This window comes from Erinaceus europaeus, chromosome 10, assembly GCF_950295315.1.
Source record: "Erinaceus europaeus chromosome 10, mEriEur2.1, whole genome shotgun sequence".
Lineage (NCBI taxonomy): Eukaryota > Metazoa > Chordata > Mammalia > Eulipotyphla > Erinaceidae > Erinaceus > Erinaceus europaeus.
Window position 1 is genome coordinate 124,381,321 of NC_080171.1, and position 22,822 is coordinate 124,404,142.

Here is a 22,822-nt window from a genome sequence, read left to right on the forward strand (position 1 = left end):
GGCTCCAGACAGACTAGGACCCACATAGTCAACGACTGCCACCTCTCCAGATTCAAAGGAGGTCTCGAAACTTTACATCAGGCTCAACCTGACGCTGTTGACTGGCTACAGAAGAAGGGCAAACGCTAGAAGAAGAACGTGAACCAGAGATGCTGTGTGCGGGGTACAGAAGAGGTTTGCCCTGTAGGGTATGCGTCCTCCCACCGGGGGTGGGGGTACTACTGACAGACTAGGAGTAGTGTCATGGGTGGTGGGGCAATAGCAGCAGTGTCATGTTATCTCCTGTCTGTCTGTCTGTCATCTATCTACCTATCTATCTACCTATCAATCTATCATCTATCTATGATCTACCACCTATTATCTATCTACCTACCTATCATCTATCTATGATCTTATCTATCATATATCTACCTATCATCTACCTATCATCTATCTATGATTTTATCTATAGATCTTATCTATCATATATCTACCTATCATCTACCTATCATCTATCTATGATTTTATCTATCTGTCATCTATCTATGATCTTATATATCATCTATCTGTCTATCTATCTATCTTTCGCCCCTTTAAGTTAGATGAGTGGGGAAAGTGGCTCAGGGAAGATCACTAGGCAGTGGCATTACACATGCACGAGACCTCAGTACTGAAAAGCAGGCAAATAGAAAAATGCAGTGTTGAGTGCCTCGCTCAGTGTAGGTAATAACTGGTCAGTTACTGTAATGAGAAAGGAATAACAACACACCTCCCACAGAAGATTATCAGAGCCTGGAAACAGTCAAGAGAATACTTGAAGACATCTCTGAATGGGGTGGGGAAATAGCTTATAGGTGGGCGGAAACAGGGATGCTGGTAGGAAAGGTCTGGCTTGGCAGGGCCCATGCCTGGGCTTTGAACTTCAGAGGTGTACTGAGTTCCCAGGGCAGTTAAAGGAGACTGGAAAAAGGAGAAAAGAGAAGAGAAAATTCAGGGCCTGGAGGTGGCACTCCTGGTTGAGTGCACATACCACAGTGAGCAAGGACCTGGGTTCAAGCCCCTGGTCCCCACCTGCAGGGGAAGGCTTTCCAAGTGGTGAAGCAGGGCTGCAGGTGTCTCTCTGTCTCTCTCCCTCTCTATGTTCCCATCTCTGTTGGTCTCTGTCTCTATCAAGCAATAAGTAAACATATATATATATAGAGAGAGAGAGAGAGAGAGAGAGACAGAGAGAGAGAGAAAGGACAAAGAAAAGAGAAAACTCTAGGGATGTTTGCTCAAGTCTGATTCCAGAGAGTCGCCCTTAAGGCGTTAGCTAACCAAAGGCTCATTCAGCTTGAGCATCTTCTGAACCTCTAAGCTTGTTTCTCTGACTGAGTGTTACCTGGACTTGGTTGGAAATGCAGAACCGTAGCTTCTGTCTGAGTGCTGCTGGGTGAGAAACTGCATCTCAGCAATGTGCCCTACAAGCACGTCAAGTCTGAGGCACCTCATCCCTACAGCCTGGCCCTAAAGTAGCAGCATCCGCACCCCTAAGGATTAGTCAGAGGTTTAAATTCTCAGCCCCTCTCAGATCTCGTGGATCAGAAATTCTGTGTGTCGGCAGGTTCTTTAAGTGACGTCTATGCACCCTGAGTGTGAATGGCCCCACTCTAAGCCATGAAGCAGGCAGACTGAGCAGCACCCCCAGCCTGTGTAGGTCAGAACCCCAGAGTGTTTGCTCAGCTCCTGAAAGTTAAATTTGAGGCGTGTTCTACGGTGTCAGTCTCACCATTCTGCGTTAAACACAGCTGAGGAACTCTTTTCACTGAAGGAGGTCACTGTGTGTAAAATTATAAACCAGAGGAAAGAACCCTGCTGTGGTTCAATGCTCACAGCTTACCCTGTCACCAGCTGTGGGGCACAACTGGGAGACCAGTCCCTTGTGCTCTTGCTGCTGGGGACAGAGAAATCCCTTACCAGGCGATGGCCACAGTAGAATGTCCAGTCTCTATTTTCAGGTTTCATATCAATCTGCTGGAAGACTTTATTGTTTTTTAATATTTGTTTATTTCCTTTTATTGCCCTTGTTGTTTTATTGTTGTAGTTATTATTGATGTCACTGTTGTTGGATAGGACAGAGAGAAATGGAGAGAGGAAGGGAAGACAAAGGGGGGAGAGAAAGACAGACACCTGCAGACCTGCTTCACTGCTTGTGAAGCGACTCCCCTGCAGGTGGGGAGCCGGGGGCTTGAACCCGGATCCTTTGTCCGGTCCCTGCGCTTTGCGCCATGTGCGCTTAGCCTGCTGCGCCACCCGGCTCCCGGAAGACTTTCTTTTATGCTTAGTTCTGAGCTCCCCTGCAGAAGTGGCAGTGTACTTCCTCTTCAGAATTTCTGGTTTTAGGTAGAAGGGGTGGTACACAGAACTCTGGTGGTGGGACTTGTGTGTAATCTACCCCTCTTATCCTATAATCTTGTCAGTCATTATTAAATCAGTAATAAAAAAGTCTGGCTTCAGAGCGGGAGTAGAGAGCATAATGGTTCTTCAAAGAAACTCTCATGCCCGAGGCTCTAAAGTCCTAGGTTCAGACCTCTGCACCACCATAAGCCAGAGCTGAACAGTGCTCTGATTTAAAAAAAAAGGGGGGAGGCTCAGGTGGTAGTGTAGTGGGTTAAGCGCACATGGCACAAAGCGCAAGGACTGGAGTAAGGACCCCGGTTCCAGCCCCGGCCCCCCAACTGCAGGGGAGTCGCTTCACAGGCGGTGAAGCAGGTCTGCAGGCATCTGTCTTTCTCTCCCCCTCTCTGTCTTCCCCTCCTCTCTCCATTTCTCTGTCCTATCCAACAACAAGCGACATCAATAACAACAACAATAGTAACTACAACAACAATAAAAAACAAGGGCAACAAAAGGGAAAATAAATATTTAAAAAAATAAAGGTGAAGAGTTTTTAAAAAAAACTTGTTTCTAACTGTTCCATAGTTGTTATTCATATGGCTGAGATGGTTTAAATAAAGGTCAGTGTCTGTTTTCTGTAAATATATTTAGCATGTAAAAATGATTGTATGTTGAACAGTCTAATTATAAAAGGTACAGTTATTTTCTGCTAAAGGTCATATTGCGTTACAACCAAGTAGCATGTTGGTTAACCATTTCTGGGGGTCCGGGTGTCATAACACACTACGTAGGACAATATCGATGCTGTAAATGTTACCTCCAGGGCCACACTACGTAGGACAATATCGATGCTGTAAATGTTACCTCCAGGGCTGATTTCAGCCTACCAGCAGTTTAACAGCCTGTTCTCAAACTTCATTAACTTTAGCTCTTGCAGCTCAGTAGAAAGTATCTTGAACACAACACTGTAACAAAAACTAAGGGAGAAGTCACAATATTCTGGCTGTCTTTGAGTTGTAGGTCTAGCAACTACTGAAACAAGTAGATTGGCCTTGCAGAGAAGCAGGGAGGGGACAGAGACTAGGGCGCCACTCCCGTCTGTGATGTCTCCTTGTTTGTTTTTTGCCAGGAGGGTTATAGCTAGGGCTAGATGCTTCCGTGACCCCACTGCTCTGGGAGGCCTTTTCTTCTTTCCTCTAGATGAAGAGGGAGATAAAGATAGGAGGACACTGTAGCACCAGCCATGAAGCTTGGCCCCTCAAGTGTCTCCATGTGGTGGCCGTGGGGCTTGGACTCAGGTTCCTGCAGGTGCTCGTGTGTGCACAAGATGGGCCCCTGCTGGCCCCGCTTCATCTACTCTCCTTCCTGCTCTCACATGCTGCTGGGGTCAAACCTTACTCAGTGACGGAGCCACTCTCCTAGTCACGTGTAGTATTTTCAGCATTTCGTCATGTAAAGATTTCTGTTGAAAAAGTAATTGGAATTAGTAATGGAATTTGACAGTTTGCTGTGGGACCATGTTGCATGCTGTTTTGAAGCCCTTTTTAGATACAATTACAACAGCTGGGAAACTAGCTCATCTGGTAGAGTGCAGGACTTCAACACCTGAAGCTCCCGGTTTAATCCTAGATGCACTGCTCTGTCTCTACCTCATTAAATAAATGATTTGAGTTAAAGCAATAAATAAATACAATTAGAACAACATAGATGCAGTATTTAAAGTTCCCACTTGCTAAAATAGTGAGTATATTTAACTGTAAGACACCACTCATCCTGTATTAAGGCACATGTGAAAATCACTCTTAGCCACAGCATGTTAACCCTAAGGTGTGACCACACTATGCGGCATACGCAGTGTTTGGGTCATCGTTACTGAGACTTGGTTTCTCTTCCAGGTATTCAGGAAGGAACACGATGCACCAAGTGTAAGAACAGCTGGGCACTCAAGTCTTCCATCGTCTTGTTATACGTCTTGTGCGCCTTGCTCACCGTCACAGTCGCCATCCTGGGGTACAAAGGCAAGTGCGTTTCCTTGTTCCTGCCCAGGAGCCTTACACCCACACATGCAGCAGTGTCACAAACCCCACATGTGCGTCTTGAGTTTCTTACAGCTGTGGGATCTCTTTCTCTCTTTCTTTTTGTTTGCATATTTTTCAGATTTATTAACATGAGAGAAAGTAAGTAGAGAAAGAATTGGAGCACATGTCCTAAGAAATTCAGGACCTCATGCTTTCTTTTTTCTTTTTTTTTTGGAATCTCTTTCTGACTCATTTCAAGAATCACTAATGATCCTTTTGGGTTATACAAGTGTTTTCCTCTCTGTTTCTTCTTCCTATCTAGTTCCAGCTATGGCTTCTTCTCCTATCTTTGTTCGTCTTATCTGAAAGAGGAGACCTGAGAGTCAGCATGCGGGAACCTAGACTGACAGAGAGTAAACCAGACACAGGAGCTCCGCAGATAAGACCTACCCCACCCACCGGAGCTGGCCAGCTGACACCTTGTCTCTTAGGCACCTGTGCTGAGGGCACTGCTGTTCCTCTGTCGCCTTCTAGAGCCGAGCAGCAGCAGCTCGGCCATACTTGGTGGTGTGCAGACATGCACTGTTTGGCAAGGGTGCACGGAGGATTTCTTTTTTCCTGAACCCTCCAGCTATGCAGGCAAAATGGGAACCTTCCACCCACCCTTGTGTAACAGGCACCAGGGGAAGAAAGTATCGCGGGTCAGAGCCAGAAACCCTAATAGCCATGGCGAGTCTTCCTGTCAATGGCACGCAAGCTAGACCTGCATCTGGCCTCAGTAAGAGACACAACGACACGCAAGCTAGACCTGCATCTGGCCTCAGCAAGAGACACAGCGACCCGCAAGCTAGACCTGCATCTGGCCTCAGCAAGAGACACAGCGACCCGCAAGCTAGACCTGCATCTGGCCTCAGCAAGAGGCACAATGACACGCAAGCTAGACCTGCGTCTGGCCTCAGCAAGAGACACAGCGACACGCAAGCTAGACCTGCATCTGGTCTCAGCAAGAGACACAGCAACACGCAAGCTAGACCTGCATCTGGCCTCAGCAAGAGACACAACGACACACAAGCTAGACCTGCATCTGGCCTCAGCAAGAGGCACAATGACACGCAAGCTAGACCTGCGTCTGGCCTCAGCAAGAGACACAGCGACACGCAAGCTAGACCTGCATCTGGTCTCAGCAAGAGACACAGCGACACGCAAGCTAGACCTGCATCTGGCCTCAGCAAGAGGCACAATGACACGCAAGCTAGACCTGCGTCTGGCCTCAGCAAGAGACACAGCGACACGCAAGCTAGACCTGCATCTGGTCTCAGCAAGAGACACAGCGACACACAAGCTAGACCTGCATCTGGTCTCAGCAAGAGGCAGACATTGGTTCTGTCCACCTCACAGCCTCCACTCAGCAAGCTAGACCTGCATCTGGCCTCAGCAAGAGGCAGACATTGGTTCTGTCCACCTGACAGCCTCCACTCAGCAAGCTAGACCTGCATCTGGCCTCAGCAAGAGGCACAACGACACACAAGCTAGACCTACATCTGGCCTTAGCAAGAGGCACAATGACACGCAAGCTAGACCTGCGTCTGGCCTCAGCAAGAGGCACAACGACACACAAGCTAGACCTGCATCTGGTCTCAGCAAGAGGCAGACATTGGTTCTGTCCACCTCACAGCCTCCACTCAGCACGCTAGACCTGCATCTGGCCTCAGCAAGAGGCAGACATTGGTTCTGTCCACCTGTCAGCCTCCACTCAGCAAGCTAGACCTGCATCTGGCCTCAGCAAGAGGCAGACATTGGTTCTGTCCACCTGTCAGCCTCCACTCAGCACGCTAGACCTGCATCTGGCCTCAGCAAGAGGCAGACATTGGTTCTGTCCACCTCACAGCCTCCACTCAGCACGCTAGACCTGCATCTGGCCTCAGCAAGAGGCACAATGACACACAAGCTAGACCTGCATCTGGCCTCAGCAAGAGGCACAATGACACGCAAGCTAGACCTGCATCTGGCCTCAGCAAGAGACACAGCGACACGCAAGCTAGACCTGCATCTGGCCTCAGCAAGAGACACAGCGACACACAAGCTAGACCTGCATCTGGCCTCAGCAAGAGGTAGACATTGGTTCTGTCCACCTCACAGCCTCCACTCAGCAAGCTAGACCTGCATCTGGCCTCAGCAAGAGGCAGACATTGGTTCTGTCCACCTGTCAGCCTCCACTCAGCACGCTAGCTCAGCTAGGAGGCGGTCTGCTCTGCCCTGCCCGAGACCCATGTTCAGGACTGGTCCCCAAGCTCCAGTGTTGCGGTGCCTTTGCCTCTCTCCTTTGTTCTTTCTCTGTCTCAGCTTATCTGAAAACCTCTCCCGAGATTCATAAAATTCTGGCAGCAACAAAAACCTTCACTCAGCTGCCTTCTCTCAAAAAACCTGACTGATTTAACAGGATTCTCACAACCCCCTGTTCTCTTCCTTGGTTTATGCGCCTGACCCGAAGGGAGAAGGTATCAAAGTGAATTCCTTCCAACTTAGCTCACTCCTTCTTCCTCCCCTGGTTTGGTGGTTTCTGAAAGACACGTAATGTGTTGGAATGAAAATAAACTTTTGAAGGCAGATGGTCTTGTTCAGTTTTGATTTTTGCCATTTGTAGTGCAGTTGTGGTGTTCCTTAAGTGCTTCTGATGCCAGACATCTTGATGAGTCTTCTGTATGGCTGTGTAACCTGGGTTTGAGCCATCCCCTTAGAGGCTGTATTTTACTCTCTGTAAGATGGCAATAGTAATGCCACTTTTCACTGTGATTGGGACAAGTAAAACTGAAATAGCTGCTGTGTTGTTGACTCCAGGAGATAGTAATTACATATCCCTGTTCCTTGATTCTTTTTTTTTTTTTTTTTTTGTCTCCAGGGTTGTCACTGGGGCTCAGTGCCAGTACTACAAATCCACTGCTCTTGGTGGCCATTTTTACCATTTTATTGGACAGGACAGAGAGAAACTGAGAGAGGAGGGAGAGGTAGAGAGGGAGAGAGAAAGACAGACACGTGCAGACCTGCTTCACAGCTTGTGAAGCGACCCCCCCCCCCCGCAGGTGGGGAGCTGGGGGCTCAAACCAGGGTCCTTGGGCTTCATACTATGTGCGCTTAACCTGGTGCACCACAGCCCGGGCCCTTCCCCCTTGATTCTTCATAACTGTGTTAATTCTACTTTGGTCACAAGACTGGCAGCATATGAGTAAAAAATTCTCACTATAGTCAATGCTTTTTTAAAAGTGTTTAATATTTATTTATTGATGGGACAGAGAAATTGAAAGGGAAAGGGGAAGGAGAGAGACAGATCCCTGCAGCACTGCTTCACTGCTCATGAAGCTTCTCCCCTGCAGGCGAGGTTAAGGGCTCAAACTCTAGTGTTTGTGCATAGTAATGTGTGGGCCCTGCCAGCCGTGTCACCACCCAGCCCTTGTAGTCAAGGCTTTATTAAGTCCTATGTCTGAGGGGAATTATGTCCTTCCTGTAGTGTGGTCATTAATGGATTTGGACAGTGAAGGTTTGGGAAATTCTTACATTGTTTAATCAACTTGTGATGAGCTAACATAACCTATGATTAACAAAGACTGATTAGATCCTAGTGAGAACTTGACAGAGGGTGGAAGAAATCCTTTATGGTCCACATAATCCATACTCTTCCTTTGCTAAATGATTAAGTTGTGACTCCCTTCTTCACAGCTTTTTCTAGCAAAAACCTAGATAAGAGAGCTTGTGTTCAAACAGAAATTTAATCAGGGGTCAGTACATTTCCTCCTGAAACAGAGATAAGAAAGGCTTGACCAGCATACCACTCTGATATTTTGTAAGATTTTACCACTGCAAAGAAACAAAAGCTAGGGTTAAAAAAAAGTGTTATCTTTATCTATTTACTGGATAGAGATAGCCAGAAATCAAAAAGGAAGGGGGAGAGAGAAAGAGGTACTGCAGCCCTGTTTCACTACTTGCAAAGCTTTCTCCCGCAGGTGGGAACCAGCAGGTGGGGACCAGGGACTCGAGCCTAGGTCCTTGCACATTATAACGTGCGCTCAACCAGGTGCATCACCACCTGGCCCCCAAACTAGCATTCTTTTTATACCGTCACAATTATAAGAGACCCAAAGAAGTTTTTTTCCCTCCTTTTTATTTTTATTTCGTACAAGCTAGAGAGAGGTCCGAGAGAAGCCAGAGCCCCGTTTTCATCCGTGAGGTGCTTGTGATCAGACCCGGAGCTCCAGGCTTGCAGGCCCTGGGCGCTGCCCGTTGGGTGGTTCTCCCCACTGGTTGTTGATATGCAAAGCACAGCGTCTCCTCCGTCCGTCTCCTTGACACCGGAAAGCTCTGCCCAACTCCGGCATAGGTGCCTTTGTCTGGACTAGCTTTGCTCTACTCTCCACTTTAAAGGCTCTTTAAACAAAATTTTTTTAATTTATCATCTCTGTTTTATTTACTGGATAGAGACAGCCAGAAATTGAGAGGGAAGGGGGTGATAGAGAAGGAGAGACAGAGAGACACCTGCAACATGCAACATTGCTTCACTACTTGCAAAGCTTTCCCCCTGCAGGTGGGGACTGGGGGCTCAAACCTGGGTCCTTGTGCACTGTAACGTGCACTCACCAGGTGCACCACCACCCGGTCCCTCTGGGGCTCAGTAGTGGCACCATGAATCCACCGCTCCCAGTGGCCCTTTTTTTCATTTTTTTCTTCCAATTTTTATTTGACGGGACAGAGAAAACTGAAAGAGGTGGGGAGATAGGGAGAAGGACAGAGAGACACCTGCAGGCCTGCTTCACCACTCATGAAGCGTCCCCACTGCAGTTGGGGACCTGGGGCTCAAACCCGGGTCCTTGTGCGTGGTGATGGCGTGTGCTTCATCAGGTGCACTACACCCATCCCCCTTCTTTTTTTAATTGGGTGGTTGATGGTTCACAGTACAGCTGCTGGCACATGGCACGACCTCCCATCTTGCCAAGGTAGGTGTGTGCTCACACTCAGCCCAGCCTGTGTGCTCCTGCATTGTCCTGCAGCACCTTCAGGCCCCTCTCCCCCCTCCCGCTCGTCCTGTCACCTTCCCAGAGGCCTTTTCCTTGTACACTGCGTAGCCTAGAAACGTCCTGCAAAAAACCTCTGAAGGCTGAGCTAGGTGTCCTCATGCTTTCACCCTTTTTATTTTTTCACGCTTTTTATTTTCTCCTCGCCCCGTCACGGTTGTTAGCTCCAGGAAGCCTGTCTGTCTCACCACCCAGCTATAAGTTGAAGACAAAGACAATCTTTTACTTATTACACCTTCTCCTTCTTCTCTTCCCTCCTCTTCCCTCAGCCTCCCCCCTCTCAATTTCTCTCCGTCCTAACAAATAAAATGGGAGAAGAAAAAAAAAAAGGGAAAATAGTGCCCACTGGAGTGGTGGATTCGTAGTACTGGCACTGAGCCCCAGCAACAACCCTGGAGGCAAAAAAAAACCAAAACAAACAAACAAACACCAAAATCAGCCTGCCCCGGGGGATTGTGGAATAGTATAGTATTTATGCAAAAAGACTATCATGCCCAAGGCTTGGAAGTCCCAGATTAATCCCCAGTAACGCCATAAGCCAAAACTATGCAATGCTCTGGGGGTGGAAAAAAGCAGCTTAAGCTGATCTGCACTGTGGTGGGGTTGAGCAGAATGAAGGGGAGAAGGAACTAAGGCAGTGAGAGAGCAAGAGGCAACAACAGGAGCCTCTCACTCCCTTCCCCCCATCACCCCGAATTTCTTTCTCTCTCCTTTAAGGCCCCTATCTTTCAAGCCTCTGCTAAGAAAAATAAGATAATACAATGTGCCATTTGGGTTTCCAGACACAGGCTTAATGAACTAAAGTGCTGATGTTTCCCAGATGTGTTTACTCTTACACAGTGATCCCTCCTTCTTGCTGATAAGAAGATGGTGAACCAGCTTTGTAAGCCACAGATAAGCCCTCCACACAGCTCCTTTTGAAGTAGAGAAATGCTCCTTCTTTTTAAATGAAAAATAGGAGGAAGGAAAAGAGAGTATTCAGTGAAAGAAGATACGTTTCTGAAAGGGAAGTTCAAAAGAAATAAAATAGAAATCCTTTTATCAGAGTTAGTAAAAACAATGATATATGTTTTCCTTGAAATTATCCTTCCCCTCCTGTCCCACAATACAGTTTAAAATACACGTTTCTCCTAGGACTTCTGTTGGACAAGTCGGAGCTGCTGAACCACCCAGCCCCACTGACTATGACCACGAGTTCTATGAGCCGGCTTGTGGAAAAGCCTTCCTTAGGTAGCTATAGCTTGGGGCATCTTCTACCCTGAACTTTTTACCAAAGAGAAAGACCACAGCATCAGAGCTTCCTTCAGAGCAGTGGGGGCAGGCCTGACCCCAGGTTCACACGTGGCAAAGCACAGTGCCCTGAACACTGAGTCAGGCTATGGGCAGGGCAGAAGCCATGTCTTAAACTCTGTGGGTCATGTGTCCTCTAGAACCTCCCCTGAACAGGGAAATTATATTCACTGGTCCTCTCACACAGGCAGACGTCTGAAGGCAATTAGGGTAATGAAGAAAAGCAGAAATCTAAATGTCAGTATTCCTGGTGTGGTCATCCCCCTTGCTGCTAAGCTCTGCTGAACTAGCAATGGCAAATGGACGAGTAGACCTGCAAAACTAGCCCTTGAATCATGCTGTGTAGATTTTTAAGGGCCCAGGATAATACGCTCTCCCAGCAGACCCTCTATGTTTCTGTAGTGAACCTGGACAGTGTTCACGCAGAAACATCTTTGTTACACTCCATGCAAATGTAGCTGCTGTTACTGGGAAGCCCCAGTGAGGATTCAAAATCAGACGGTGACAGCAAGGAAGAAAACTATCATTGTCTGATCTAGACTCCCGAGAGCGCCAGGCAAAAGCCATGTCTCCTGTCTCTCGGCAGCTAACACTGTCGCTCAAGGATTTTTGTACTAGAGTTGTCCAGGTTGGAGAAAAAGAAGGACTAAGTGACAGACCATGAGGAGTTAGAGAACCATCGATTTTATGATTAGATCTTACGCACTCACAAACTGGGTAACTCTGGGCAAGGTATTGATCATCTCTGAGCCTTATTTCTTCATTGATAAACTAGGATCTGTCAGGACTAACTGCAGTGTAGTGCAGCTCGCCTTGTAGGGGCCGAGCGCTCAATGAACAGAGGCTGTTGTTGCCATTTAGATAAAGGTTCAGCTGGTGTGGTGTCAAATCACTGGCAAAGGCTTAGCATAAAAAGGAATCTTGAGGTTTGGGGTGGGGCCTAGAGGGCCAGTGGAACTAAGAAAGGAAAGGGGGGTCGGATGGTAGCACAGTGGGCTAAGTGCACATGGCACAAAGCGCAAGGACTGGCATAAGGCTGGTTCGAGCCCCTGGCTCCCCACCTGTAGGGAGATCGCTTCACAAGCGGTGAAGAAGGTCTACAGGTATCTTTCTCTCCTCCTCTCTGTCTACCCTTCCATTTTCTCTCTGTTCTATCCAACAACAATGACATCAATAACAACAACAATAATAATAGCCACAACAACAATAAAACCACAAGGGCATCAAAAGGGGAAAAAATAGCCTCCAGGAGCAATGGATTCATGGTGCAGGCACCGAGATCAGCAGTAACCCTGGAGGCAAAAAGAAAGAAAGAAAAAGAAAAAAGAAAAGAAAAGAAAAGAGGAAATTGGTGCTCTTAACCACAAAATAATCCCAAAGTGATTTTAAAGAAAGTCTATTACTGGGGGGGCAGGTGGTGGTACACCCAGTTAAGTGCACATAATACTAAGCACAAGGACCTGAGTTCGAGCCCCCACTCCCCACCTGCAGGGGAGTCGCTTCACAAGCAGTAAAGCAGGTCTGCAGGTGTCTGTCTTTCTCTCTGTCTGTTCCCCCCTCTCAATTTTTCTGTGTCCTAGCCAATAAAGTGTGTGTGTGGGGGGGCACCAGAAGAGATTCATTGTGCTGACACTGAGTCCCTAGAAGGAAAAGAGAGAGGGAGAGGGAGAGAAGGAGGAGGAGGAAAATCTATTATTGTCAGATTATTCTAGAAAAAGTTACTTGGGTATGAAACCTAAAGCTCTAGGATTCTGGGGAAAGGTTTCCAGTAAAGGGCCCATGGAAGAATAAGCTGCCTGTAACCATTATGTGTCTCATGTTCATTTTCCTCATGTGAGGAAGTACAGACTGATGTCTCATCTGTGGACTGTGAGTCTCTAGGCTAAGAAGAAAGCGTGAGCTGTCAGTATTTTCTGGAGCAGGAATTTGTGCTGGTAAATTAGGAATTAAGAGCAGCACAGACTGTCTGTTGTCACGGCAGGTGCTGGTTCTGGGTGCTCATCTCTCTAGTGTTTTTACAAAGTGGCAGCCTGAAAGTTTGCAACGCTGTGCCCAGATCCTATTTTTAAACACAGACTCACACACCCTAGTGCCTGTTCACTAGCATTATGGGCAAGCTAGTAGTTTCTTTGTGGCGCTGAGGAGAAATCAAACAGGTTTTCCCCCCAAATTAAAGTATATATTCCTTTGGTCCAAACCTGAAAGGTGTCTGTGACAATTCTATGTGGGTGGGTGGTTGTGTTTTAACTAAAATGGAAAGAAAGTTAAGAGTGGGTAGAAAGCGATGCCTGTCAGCTGTTGAGAGGTTTCTTTGGCTTCCAGGGAAAGGGCAGGACTGAAGACCAAAACTGAACCTACATTTGTAAACATTCCATATTTTAGCTTTTTCAACGTCTGTTTTGCTGGAATGCAAGGGAAACATTTTGCTCCTTTGATTTCTTGAGATTTGGGAATAGGTTTGCCTGTTGCACAACCCTGACGTGCAGATTACTGTAACTGTGTCTCTGTTTATACTGTTTTGCTGGCAGGGTTATTTGCTGCAGCTCAGTGCCAACACTAAGAATCCACTGCTCCTGGTGGTCATTTTTTCCTTTTTTTAATTTTTAATTATTTTTTTGCCTCCAGGGTTATTGCTGGGGCTCAGTGCCTGCACCATGAATCCACTGCTCCTGGAGGCCATTTTTTCCCCCTTTTGTTGCCCTTGTTGTTGTAGCCTTGTTGTGGTTATTATTGTTATTGTTGATGCTGTTCGTTGTTGGATAGGACAGAGAGAAATGGAGAGCGGAGGAGAAGACAGAGAGAGGGAGAGAAAGACAGACACCTGCAGACCTGCTTCACCGCCTGTGAAGTGACTCCCCTGCAGGTGGGGAGCCGGGGGCTCGAACCGGGATCCTTACACTGGTCCTTGCGCTTCGCACTACGTGCGCTTAACCCACTGTGCTACCACCCAACCCCCATTAATTTTAATTTTTTATGTATTTACTTATTTTTAACCAGAACACTACTCAGCTCTGGCTTATGGTGGTGCAAGGGACTGAAACTGGGACCTGAGAGCATCAGGCATGATAAGTGGCATACTAATTCATGCATGTTGAGCACGCCTACTAACTGCCACACGCTAAGCTAAGAGCTGGAGATAGAGCTGGATGCACGTTTTTCTGCCGTGAAGGACCTTATAGCAGATAAGCCAGGACTGCACAGAGTCGCTCTCAGACCTCTGCAGGGCACGTCCGCACAGGCCCCTGAGTCTTGAAGAGCATATAGGGCTTGGCTGGGTGAAGACATCAGGGAGACAGACATCCCAAATGGACAAAAGAGCCTGGAGAGGCTGCGTCAGAGAGAGCAGGCAGGGAGGGCACAGCTTATCCTACTCAGGAAGCACACAACTGGTCCTCTCCAGGTCACAGATACTAAGGAGCTTGCTGCTACTTCCTTTTCTTGATTTTTAAATTTCTTTATTGGGGGATTAATGTTTTACAGTCCACAGTAAATACAGTAGTTTGCACATGCATAACATTTCCCCGTTTCCCACATGACAGTACAGCCCCCACTGGGTCCTCTGCCATCCTGTTCCAAGACCTGGACCCTCCCCCACCCACCTACCCCAAAGCCTTTTACTTTGGTGCAGTCTTTTTTTTTTTCTTTTTTTAATTTGTGGGCCCTACCCACCTGGAAACTGGCTGCCTAATCAGCCTGAGTGTGGGCCCCACCCACCCCTAATCAGCCTGAGTCAGGCACCTGTGGGTGCCACCATGGGCGCACCGGCTGGCTCTGACCTTTCTGACCTGCTGCTTGCTAGAGGAGCCAGGAGAGCCCCACACAACCACACATGGAGGAGAAACTTGAACATCACTGTGAACTGAATTCATTAGCTCACAGTTAATAGACAATTGCATATTCATGTGTGAAACAAATTGTCACTTTTTTACTTTTAAAAAATTATTAGTGGGGAGTCAGGCGGTAGCGCAGCGGGTTAAGTGCAGGTGGCACGAAGCACAAGGACCGGCGTAAAGATCCCGGTTTGAGCCCTGGCTCCCCACCTGCAGGGGTTGGGGTTGTTTCATGAGTGGTGAAGCAGGTCTGCCGGTGTCTATCTTTCTCTCCCCCTCTCTGTCTTCCCCTCCTCTCTCCATTTCTCTCTGTCCTATCCAACTACGATGACATTAACAACAACAACAATAATTACAACAAGGGTAACAGAAGGGAAAATAAATAATAATAATAAATATTGGTGATTTAATCATGGTTTACAGAATCTTAAGATCACAAAGGCATAGCTTCACAGCACACCCACCACCCCAGCTATGCACCCTTGGCTTGCCCTCTCCTCCACGGATGAACACCACAGTTTTCACAATCTTAGCGATAGTTCAGCCACTTTTTTTCTAAAGCAATTTCTTGTGTTTCAGTTATTCATACTACACACATGAGCAAAATTGTCTTCTGGAGAAATGTAGGTCATCTGGTAACAGACGTAGACTATAGCACTAAGCACCTTTGGAACACAACACTGAAGGATAAAATTCCTGGATTTTACCTTTCCCCCTCTCCAACACTTTTAGTGCGGAGTCAAGGGATGGGAGGTAGCACTGTCATTATACAGAAGTTTTCATGCCTGAGGCTTCAGAGTTTCAGGTTCAATCCCAGCCACCACTACCAGCCAAAGCTGCAAGTGCTCTGGTGAAAAGAAAGAAGAAATGAGAAAAGAAACAAAAAAAGGGAAAAAAAATGATAAAACAGTCGGGATGAGTTTAAGACCTCTTGGATACAGGATACCACTGAGTTACTTCACGGGTCTTTTTTAAAGTCACTTTAAAAATGTTGGCACTGAAGACAGTCAGATCCCATGCAGCTAGATGTTGCACCTCTCAGAACTCACTTTTAAAACCCGATATTGTTGAAAGGTCGTCTTGGGCTCATAACACCGAGAGTTGCTGCCTTCTGAGGCTGAGTAAGAGCAGAGCTTCTATTTGACAGCGTATCACTAACTTTTCCCACCAAGTGCTCTCAAGCATTAAAAAGAAAGAAAGAAAGAACGAAAGAAAGAAAGAAAGAAAGAAAGAAAGAAAGAAAGAAAGAAAGAAAGGGAGAGAGAGAGAGAGAGAGAAAGAAAGAAAGAAAGAGAGAGAGAAAGAAAGAAAGAAAGAAAGGGAGAGAGAGAGAGAGAGAGAAAGAAAGAAAGAAAGAAAGAAAGAAAGAAAGAAAGAAAGGAAGAAAAGCTCTTGGTAATTCATATTTGGAAACCCACTTAAGCGTCTTCCTGGGAATTAATGCACTTACCATGTATCACTGAGAAGAAGACGACAGGCCTTGGTGGTGAAGCTCATGCCAGCAGTGGCTACCGCTACAGAGCCTGCCTCCTTCTGCAGTGCTCTGAGTGTAGACTGAGACTAGTTCCCCTTTGCCAAAGACTCTCCTGGCATCTGCTAACTGTGTTAGTTACACCTGCGGGGAAAGGTAGGGAGTCTGGTGAGTGACATCTTGAAGCTGGACCCAGCATTGTGCCTTCATTGGTGGCAATGACTGTAGGGAATTGAGAGACTGAGGACTTCTGTAGCCCAGAAAAACTGGCAAATGACTTCCAAACAACAGTAAATCCTCCAGGGAAATACAGAGCCCTGAGAACAGCTAAGAGCATGTATTTCTCAATCAGATAAAGTACTTCTGGGTTTGATGACTTTATTTAGTGTCCTATGATAATGGCTTTTTCTTCATAATTGATTTCATTTCATTCACTCCACTATCTTCCTTACTCTGCATTAGAATGATATTTCATTGAAACTGAGAATAAAGTATGATTAGGCATGTGTACTAATGTGTTGATTTTCAAATCTCAGTTGTAGAGAAAATGGACAATGTTACAGGAGGCATGGAGACATCCCGCCAAGCCTACAATGACAAGCTCACAGCTGTGGAGAGCGACCTGAAGAGACTAGGTAATATGCGACGACAGTGAGCACTGAGTTGAAGTCCTTGGCTCTGCTTGGTGTGAGTGTCCGTACTGTTAGCAACTCAGCTTTGTCCCAAAAGTCATTAGATTTTTGTGTAAGGCACTAAATATTTCTTCATGATTTCATTCAAAGATTTTTTTTGGCGGCATTAGGATCTCATCCATACACAATTATACCCCTTCCAGGAAGATTTTTTTTAAACTATGTTTATTTTAGACTGAAAATGAGAGAGAGGGAAGCCCCACAGCAGCACTGCGCCACCTGTGCAGCCCCCTGCCATGGTCCACGGGGCGGTGTTGTGCTGTGCCCGTGTGCACTCGCGTCAGGAGAGCACAGAGGGACCTCCTGCCTCCTAATTTAAACTTTCAACATCAAGGACCATCTTTCTTTACTTTTTTTTTTTTCTTTCCATCTGGCTGTCACTGGAACTTACTACCGACACCACAACTCTACAGATTCCAGCAGCCAGTTTGTTCCTTCTTTCCTTCTGATAGAAATGGAGAGAAAGTGTGTGTGTGTGTGTGTGTGTGTGTGTGTGTGTGTGTGTGTGTGTGTGTGTGTGTGTGTGTGTGTGTCAGAAAGAGAGAGGGGGAGAGAGACCTGCAGCCCTGCTCCATTGCCCGTCTCTGGGGAATCAAAGGCTTGGAACTAGAGCTGTGAACGTGGTGACGTGTGCTCTGCTGGGTGCACCCCTGCCTAACCCCTAAGGACCAATTTGTTCTTTATTAGTGATTTAATATTTATGTACAAAAATATAAGATATGCAGGGTATAATCCGCACTGTCCCCACCCCCAGAGCTCTGTGTCCCCACTCCCTCCATTGAAAACTGCAGTGGTTCTCCCAAGGCCACAGATACGGGCTGAATGTTATGTATTTATATATCCACCTTTTCTGTGGTCCTGCTTTCTCTTCCTTTCTAAATCACACCTACACCTGTTACTACATCCAAGTGTCCTTCCTTTTTTCCCCCTCTTCTCTCTCAGGGTCCTGATGGAGTTGGGGTTCAGAGCCCCCTAGGACCAGTCTTTTAGTGAATCCAGCCCCTCAAGTGATTGCCTATACCAGACAAAAATCAAAGGCCAGTCCTCATAAACTAAAACCACAAACAACTTTCACTAAAGGCTCTTTGAGAAGATGCTTGTTAAATGCTAAGGTTCCCTGTATTTTAAATTATATAAAGGAATGCTAGAGGATAATATATATATATATATATATATATATATATTTATTTTCCCTTTTTGTTGCCCTTGTTGTTTTATTGTTGTAGTTATTATTGATGTCGTCATTGTTGGATAGGATGAGAGAAATGGAGAGAGGAGGGGAAGACAGAGAGGGGGAGAGAGAGACAGACACCTGCAGACCTGCTTCACCGCCTGTGAAGCGACTCCCCTGCAGGTGGGGAGCCGGGGGCTCAAACCGGGATCCTAATGCCGGTCCTTGCGCTTCACGCCACATGCGCTTAACCCGCTGCGCTACAGCTTGACTCCTGAGAGTAATTTTTAAGAATGATTACTTTTAAATAAATATCTTAGTAGTACTTATTTGTTGAGTAGAGACAGAGAAATCAAGAGAGACGATGGAGATAGAAAGAGAGAGGGACGGGGGGGACCTGTAGCCCTGCTTCACCACTCATGAAGTTTTCTCCTTATAGATGGGGACGGGGGCTTGAACCCAGATCCTTGTGCACTGTTTCTGTGTGTGCTTAACCAGTGTGCACCACCCAGACCCATAGAGGTTGATTGTTAAATAAAAGATTGCAACCTATTCTATCTTGCTTTTTTGTTGCTGGTTTTTAATATTTTTATTATCTTTATTTATTTATTGGGTAGAGACAACCAGAAATCGAGAGGGAAGGGGGTGGTAGAGAGGGAGAAAAACAGAGAGACACCTGCAGCCCTGCTTCACCTCTTGCAAAGCTTTCCCCTGCAGGTGGGGACCAGGGGCTCGAACCTGGGTCCTTGTGCATTGTAACGTGTGCTCAACCAGGAGTTGAGTACACGCCATACAGCCCCTATTATTGTTGTTGTTTTAAAGGAATTTTGGTGAATTTAACAGATTGTTTCCTTCTTGACACTCTGCTCTAGTGTCACGTCTAATACCTTCTTGATACATGTGCTCTAGACACAAGAAAATTCCCCTCTTCCTGATAAAGTTTTTACCCGTTAGTCCTTGTACCCAGCACCCGCTCAGTTTCCTGGGGATCTAATTTCTGTAGGGACAGTGTTACTAGTGCAGAACGGCCTGCGTGGACCCCAGGTGTGACATGCAGCATACCACCAGTCTTTGGGGGGGTGGGGTGGTTATTACATCTGAACACTTCCCCACATCAGCAGTCTAAATAATGGACTGTTTCGCTGCAGGGGACCAGACCGGGAAGAAAGCTGCAGGCACCAACTCCGAGCTCTCTACCTTCAGAGCAGACATTCTGGATCTGCGCCAGCAGCTCCGCGAGGTCACAGAAAAGACCAGCAGGAACAGAGACACGCTGGAGAAGCTGCAGGCGAGCGGGAACGCGCTGGTGGACAGACAGAGTCAGCTGAAAGAAGCTCTGGAGAACAATTCCTTCCTCATCACCACCGTGAACAAGACCCTGCAGGCGTACAACGGCTACGTCAGCAACCTGCAGCAAGACACCGGCGCCCTGCAGAGCCACCTGCAGAGCCAGATGTACTCACACAACGTGGTCATCATGACCCTCAACAACCTCAACCTGACGCAGGCGCAGCAGAGGAGCCTCATCTCCAGCCTGCAGCGCTCCGTCGACGACACCGGGCAGGCCATCCAGAGAGTCAAGAGCGACTTCCAGAGCCTGCAGCAGGTGCTCCTTCAAGCCAAGAAGGACACCGACTGGCTGAAGGAGAAAGTACACAGCCTGCAGACGCTGGCCGCCAATAACTCTGCCTTGGCCAAAGCCAACAACGACACCCTGGAGGACATGAACAGTCAGCTCAGCTCATTCACAGGTCAGATGGACAACATCACCACCGCCTCACAGGCCAATGAGCAGAACCTGAAGGACCTGCAGGACGTGCACAAGGACGCAGAGAACAGAACAGCCGTCAAGTTCAGCCAGCTGGAGGAGCGTTTCCAGCTCTTTGAGACCGACATTGTGAACATTATTAGTAACATTAGTTACACAGCCCACCACCTGCGGACACTGACAAGCAACCTAAATGAAGTCAGGACCACGTGCACAGATACCCTGACCAGACACACGGATGACCTGACCTCCTTGAACAGCACATTGGCCAGCATCCGTTTGGATTCTGTTTCTCTCAGGATGCAGCAAGATATGATGAGATCAAGGTTAGATACGGAAGTGGCCAATTTATCTGTGATTATGGAAGAGATGAAGTTGGTGGATTCCAAGCACGGCCAGCTCATCAAGAATTTCACAGTACTGCAAGGTAAGTGAAGAGCCTGGTTTCATGTCTAGGTTAGACAGCTACTGCTGTGGGACAAGTCATTCTAGAACCAGCCAGCTTGCGAGCTCATGGTTTCTCTGAGTCAGGAACTCAGGAGTGCCTCCGCTGAGTGATTTTCGCTCCATGTCTCTCATCATGCTGTGGTCAAAATGGTGTTCGTCTGAAGCCTGACCTGACATGAAGGGGCCTGTTCCCACAGTGACTCAGTCACAGGCCTCTGGAGCCCACAGCCCCCCATGTGGTGCTGCCTCAGTGTCCTCACAACATGGCAGATTAACTTCTCAGCAGAAGGACTAAGAAGGAAGCCAGTTCATTTTTCTATAACAAGATTTTTTTTATAATTTTTTAAAAAAATTGTTGGAGGATTAATGATTTGCAGTCAATAGTAAGTACAGCTGTTGTAACGTGTAACATTTATCAGTTTTCTGCAAAATACTCCTCCCCCCAGCTAGTTCCTTCTCCACCATCACACACCAGGACCTGAGCCCCCGCCCTGAGGCCTTGACTTTGGGGCAGTACACTAAAGCCAGCCCGAGTTCTGCTGTGTGTTTCCTCTTCTGTCCTTCTTTCTCAACTTCTGTTCATGAGTGAGATCATCCCATATTCATCCTTCTTTTTCTGGCTGATCTCACTTAACATGATTCCTTCAAGCTCCATCCAAGATGAGGTGAAGATGACATCATCATTCATCAGAGCTGAGTAGTAGTCCATTGTGCATCTAGACCAAAACTTTCTCATCTGTGAAGAGATCCAAAAGGCCAACAGACATATGAAAAAATGCTCTAAGTCATTGTCAGAAATGCAAATAAAGGCAACAGGGAGATCCCACTCCACTCCTGTGAGAATGTCACACATCAGAAAAGGTAACAGCAGCAACAAATGCTGGAGAGGGTGTGGGGACAAAGGAGCCTCCTGCACTGCTGGTGGGAATGTCAGTGGGTCCAGCCCCTGTAGAGAGCAGTCTGGAGAACTCTCAGAAGGCTAGAAATGGACCTGCCCTGTGACCCTGCAATTCCTCTCCTGGGGATAGATCCTAAGGAACCCAACACACCCATCCAGAAAGATCTGTGTACACCTGTGTTCATAGCAGCACAATGTGTAATAGCCAAAACCTGGACGCAACCCAGGTGTCTACTTATTTTTTGACTTGGCTTCAGACCATCACTTTCACCACATTCCTTTCTGAGAAATAGTCCTTAAATACAACCCACAGGGGAACTGGGCGGTAGCGCAGCAGGTTAAGCACACGTGGCTCAAGGCGCAAGGACCGGCATAAGGATCCCGGTTTGGGCCCCCGGCTCCCCACCTGCAGGAGAGTCACTTCACAAGTGGTGAAGCAGGTCTGCAGGTGTCTGTCTTTCTCTCCTCCTCTCTCCATTTCTCTCTGTCCTATCTAACAACAACCACATCAATAACAACAACAATAATAACTACAACAATGAAACAAGGGCAACAAAAGGGAATAAATAAATATTTTAAAAATACAACCCACAGTCAAGGGAGAGAAATTGCATTCTGTACCCTTTTTTTAATTGAAGGAGCATCACAACATTAAGAAAATTTCAAGTGTATATCATTAGAAGCCAGTGTGTCTGTCTGTCTGCTACATCATGCTGACCACTGAAAGCCAGTGTGTCTGTCTGTCTGCTACATCATGCTGACCACTGAAAGCCAGTGTGTCTGTCTGTCTGCTACATCATGCTGACCACTGAAAGCCAGTGTGTCTGTCTGTCTGCTACATCATGCTGACCACTGAAAGCTCAATTCTGCCCTCCAACACATGGCTCTCTGTGCCCAGTGTGGCTACCTCTCTGCCTCCCCTTCCACTTCTGGTGATTCCTGAGAGTTCATCTTAGTTGCACTCAGTCAGTCATCTGCTTGCTTGATTTCTCTGTCTTCCACATATGAGTGAAGTCACGCTGCGTTTGGCTTTCTCTGTCTTACTTTAGGAAGCATAGTACCTTCAGCTTCATCCACATTATTGCAAATTCTGGGATTCCACCTTGAATCTCACAGTTTGAAAGGAGGCATGACTAACGATTTGCAGACAGCATCTAAAGTCACTCCATAAAAAGCTTGTTGAATGAGGGGTTGGTTGATTTGGTTTTTCTCAGTCCCGGAGCTAGTTTTTTCCTCTTATCATTTTATCAGGGAGTTATCAGCTCTCAGTCCTGGAGCTAGTTTTTTCCTCTTATCATTTTATCAGGGAGTTATCGGCTCACAGTCGCACAGTTTGGGAAGGGGTTGAGCATGCTTTGCAGACAGCTATCATGGAGAGAAGGACATGCCTGAGCTACTTTGATGTCACTACGGGCCGGGCTCCTTTGAAAGGAAGATGAAGTACTTTAGGTCAGAGGGTCACCACTGAAAGCCTCCTCCTTCCACAGACCACAAGCAGATGAACGGCTGGCACTCACAGTAACTAACTGTAGGGCCAAAAGGAAGGCCTCGCACCTGGAACCTGAGGGTTTTAAAAAATTTTTTATTTTCCCTTTTGTTGCCCTTGTTGTTGTAGTTATTATTGTTGTTACTGATGTCGTCATTGCTAGATAGGACAGAGAGAAATGGAGAGAGGAGGGGAAGACAGAGACGGGGAGAGAAAGATAGACACCTGCAGACCTGCTTCACCGCCTGTGAAGTGACCCCCCGCAAGTGGGGAGCTGGGGGCTCGAACCTTACGCCGTTCCTTGCGCTTTGTGCCATGTGTGCTTTACCTGCT

General features: G+C 47.1%; 1 protein-coding gene across 2 annotated transcripts in view; it reads left to right on the forward strand.

The window, feature by feature from the left end:
• The window catches only part of COLEC12 (collectin subfamily member 12), a 202,089-nt gene that overhangs the window by 153,683 nt on the left and 25,584 nt on the right, over positions 1–22,822 (forward strand). For both annotated transcript variants that reach the window (XM_060200768.1, XM_060200767.1), the window contains 3 exons: positions 4,251–4,373; positions 16,564–16,662; positions 19,039–20,085. In XM_060200768.1, the coding sequence (XP_060056751.1) occupies positions 4,251–4,373; positions 16,564–16,662; positions 19,039–20,085 (1,269 nt within the window). The remainder of the gene's footprint in view (positions 1–4,250; positions 4,374–16,563; positions 16,663–19,038; positions 20,086–22,822) is intronic.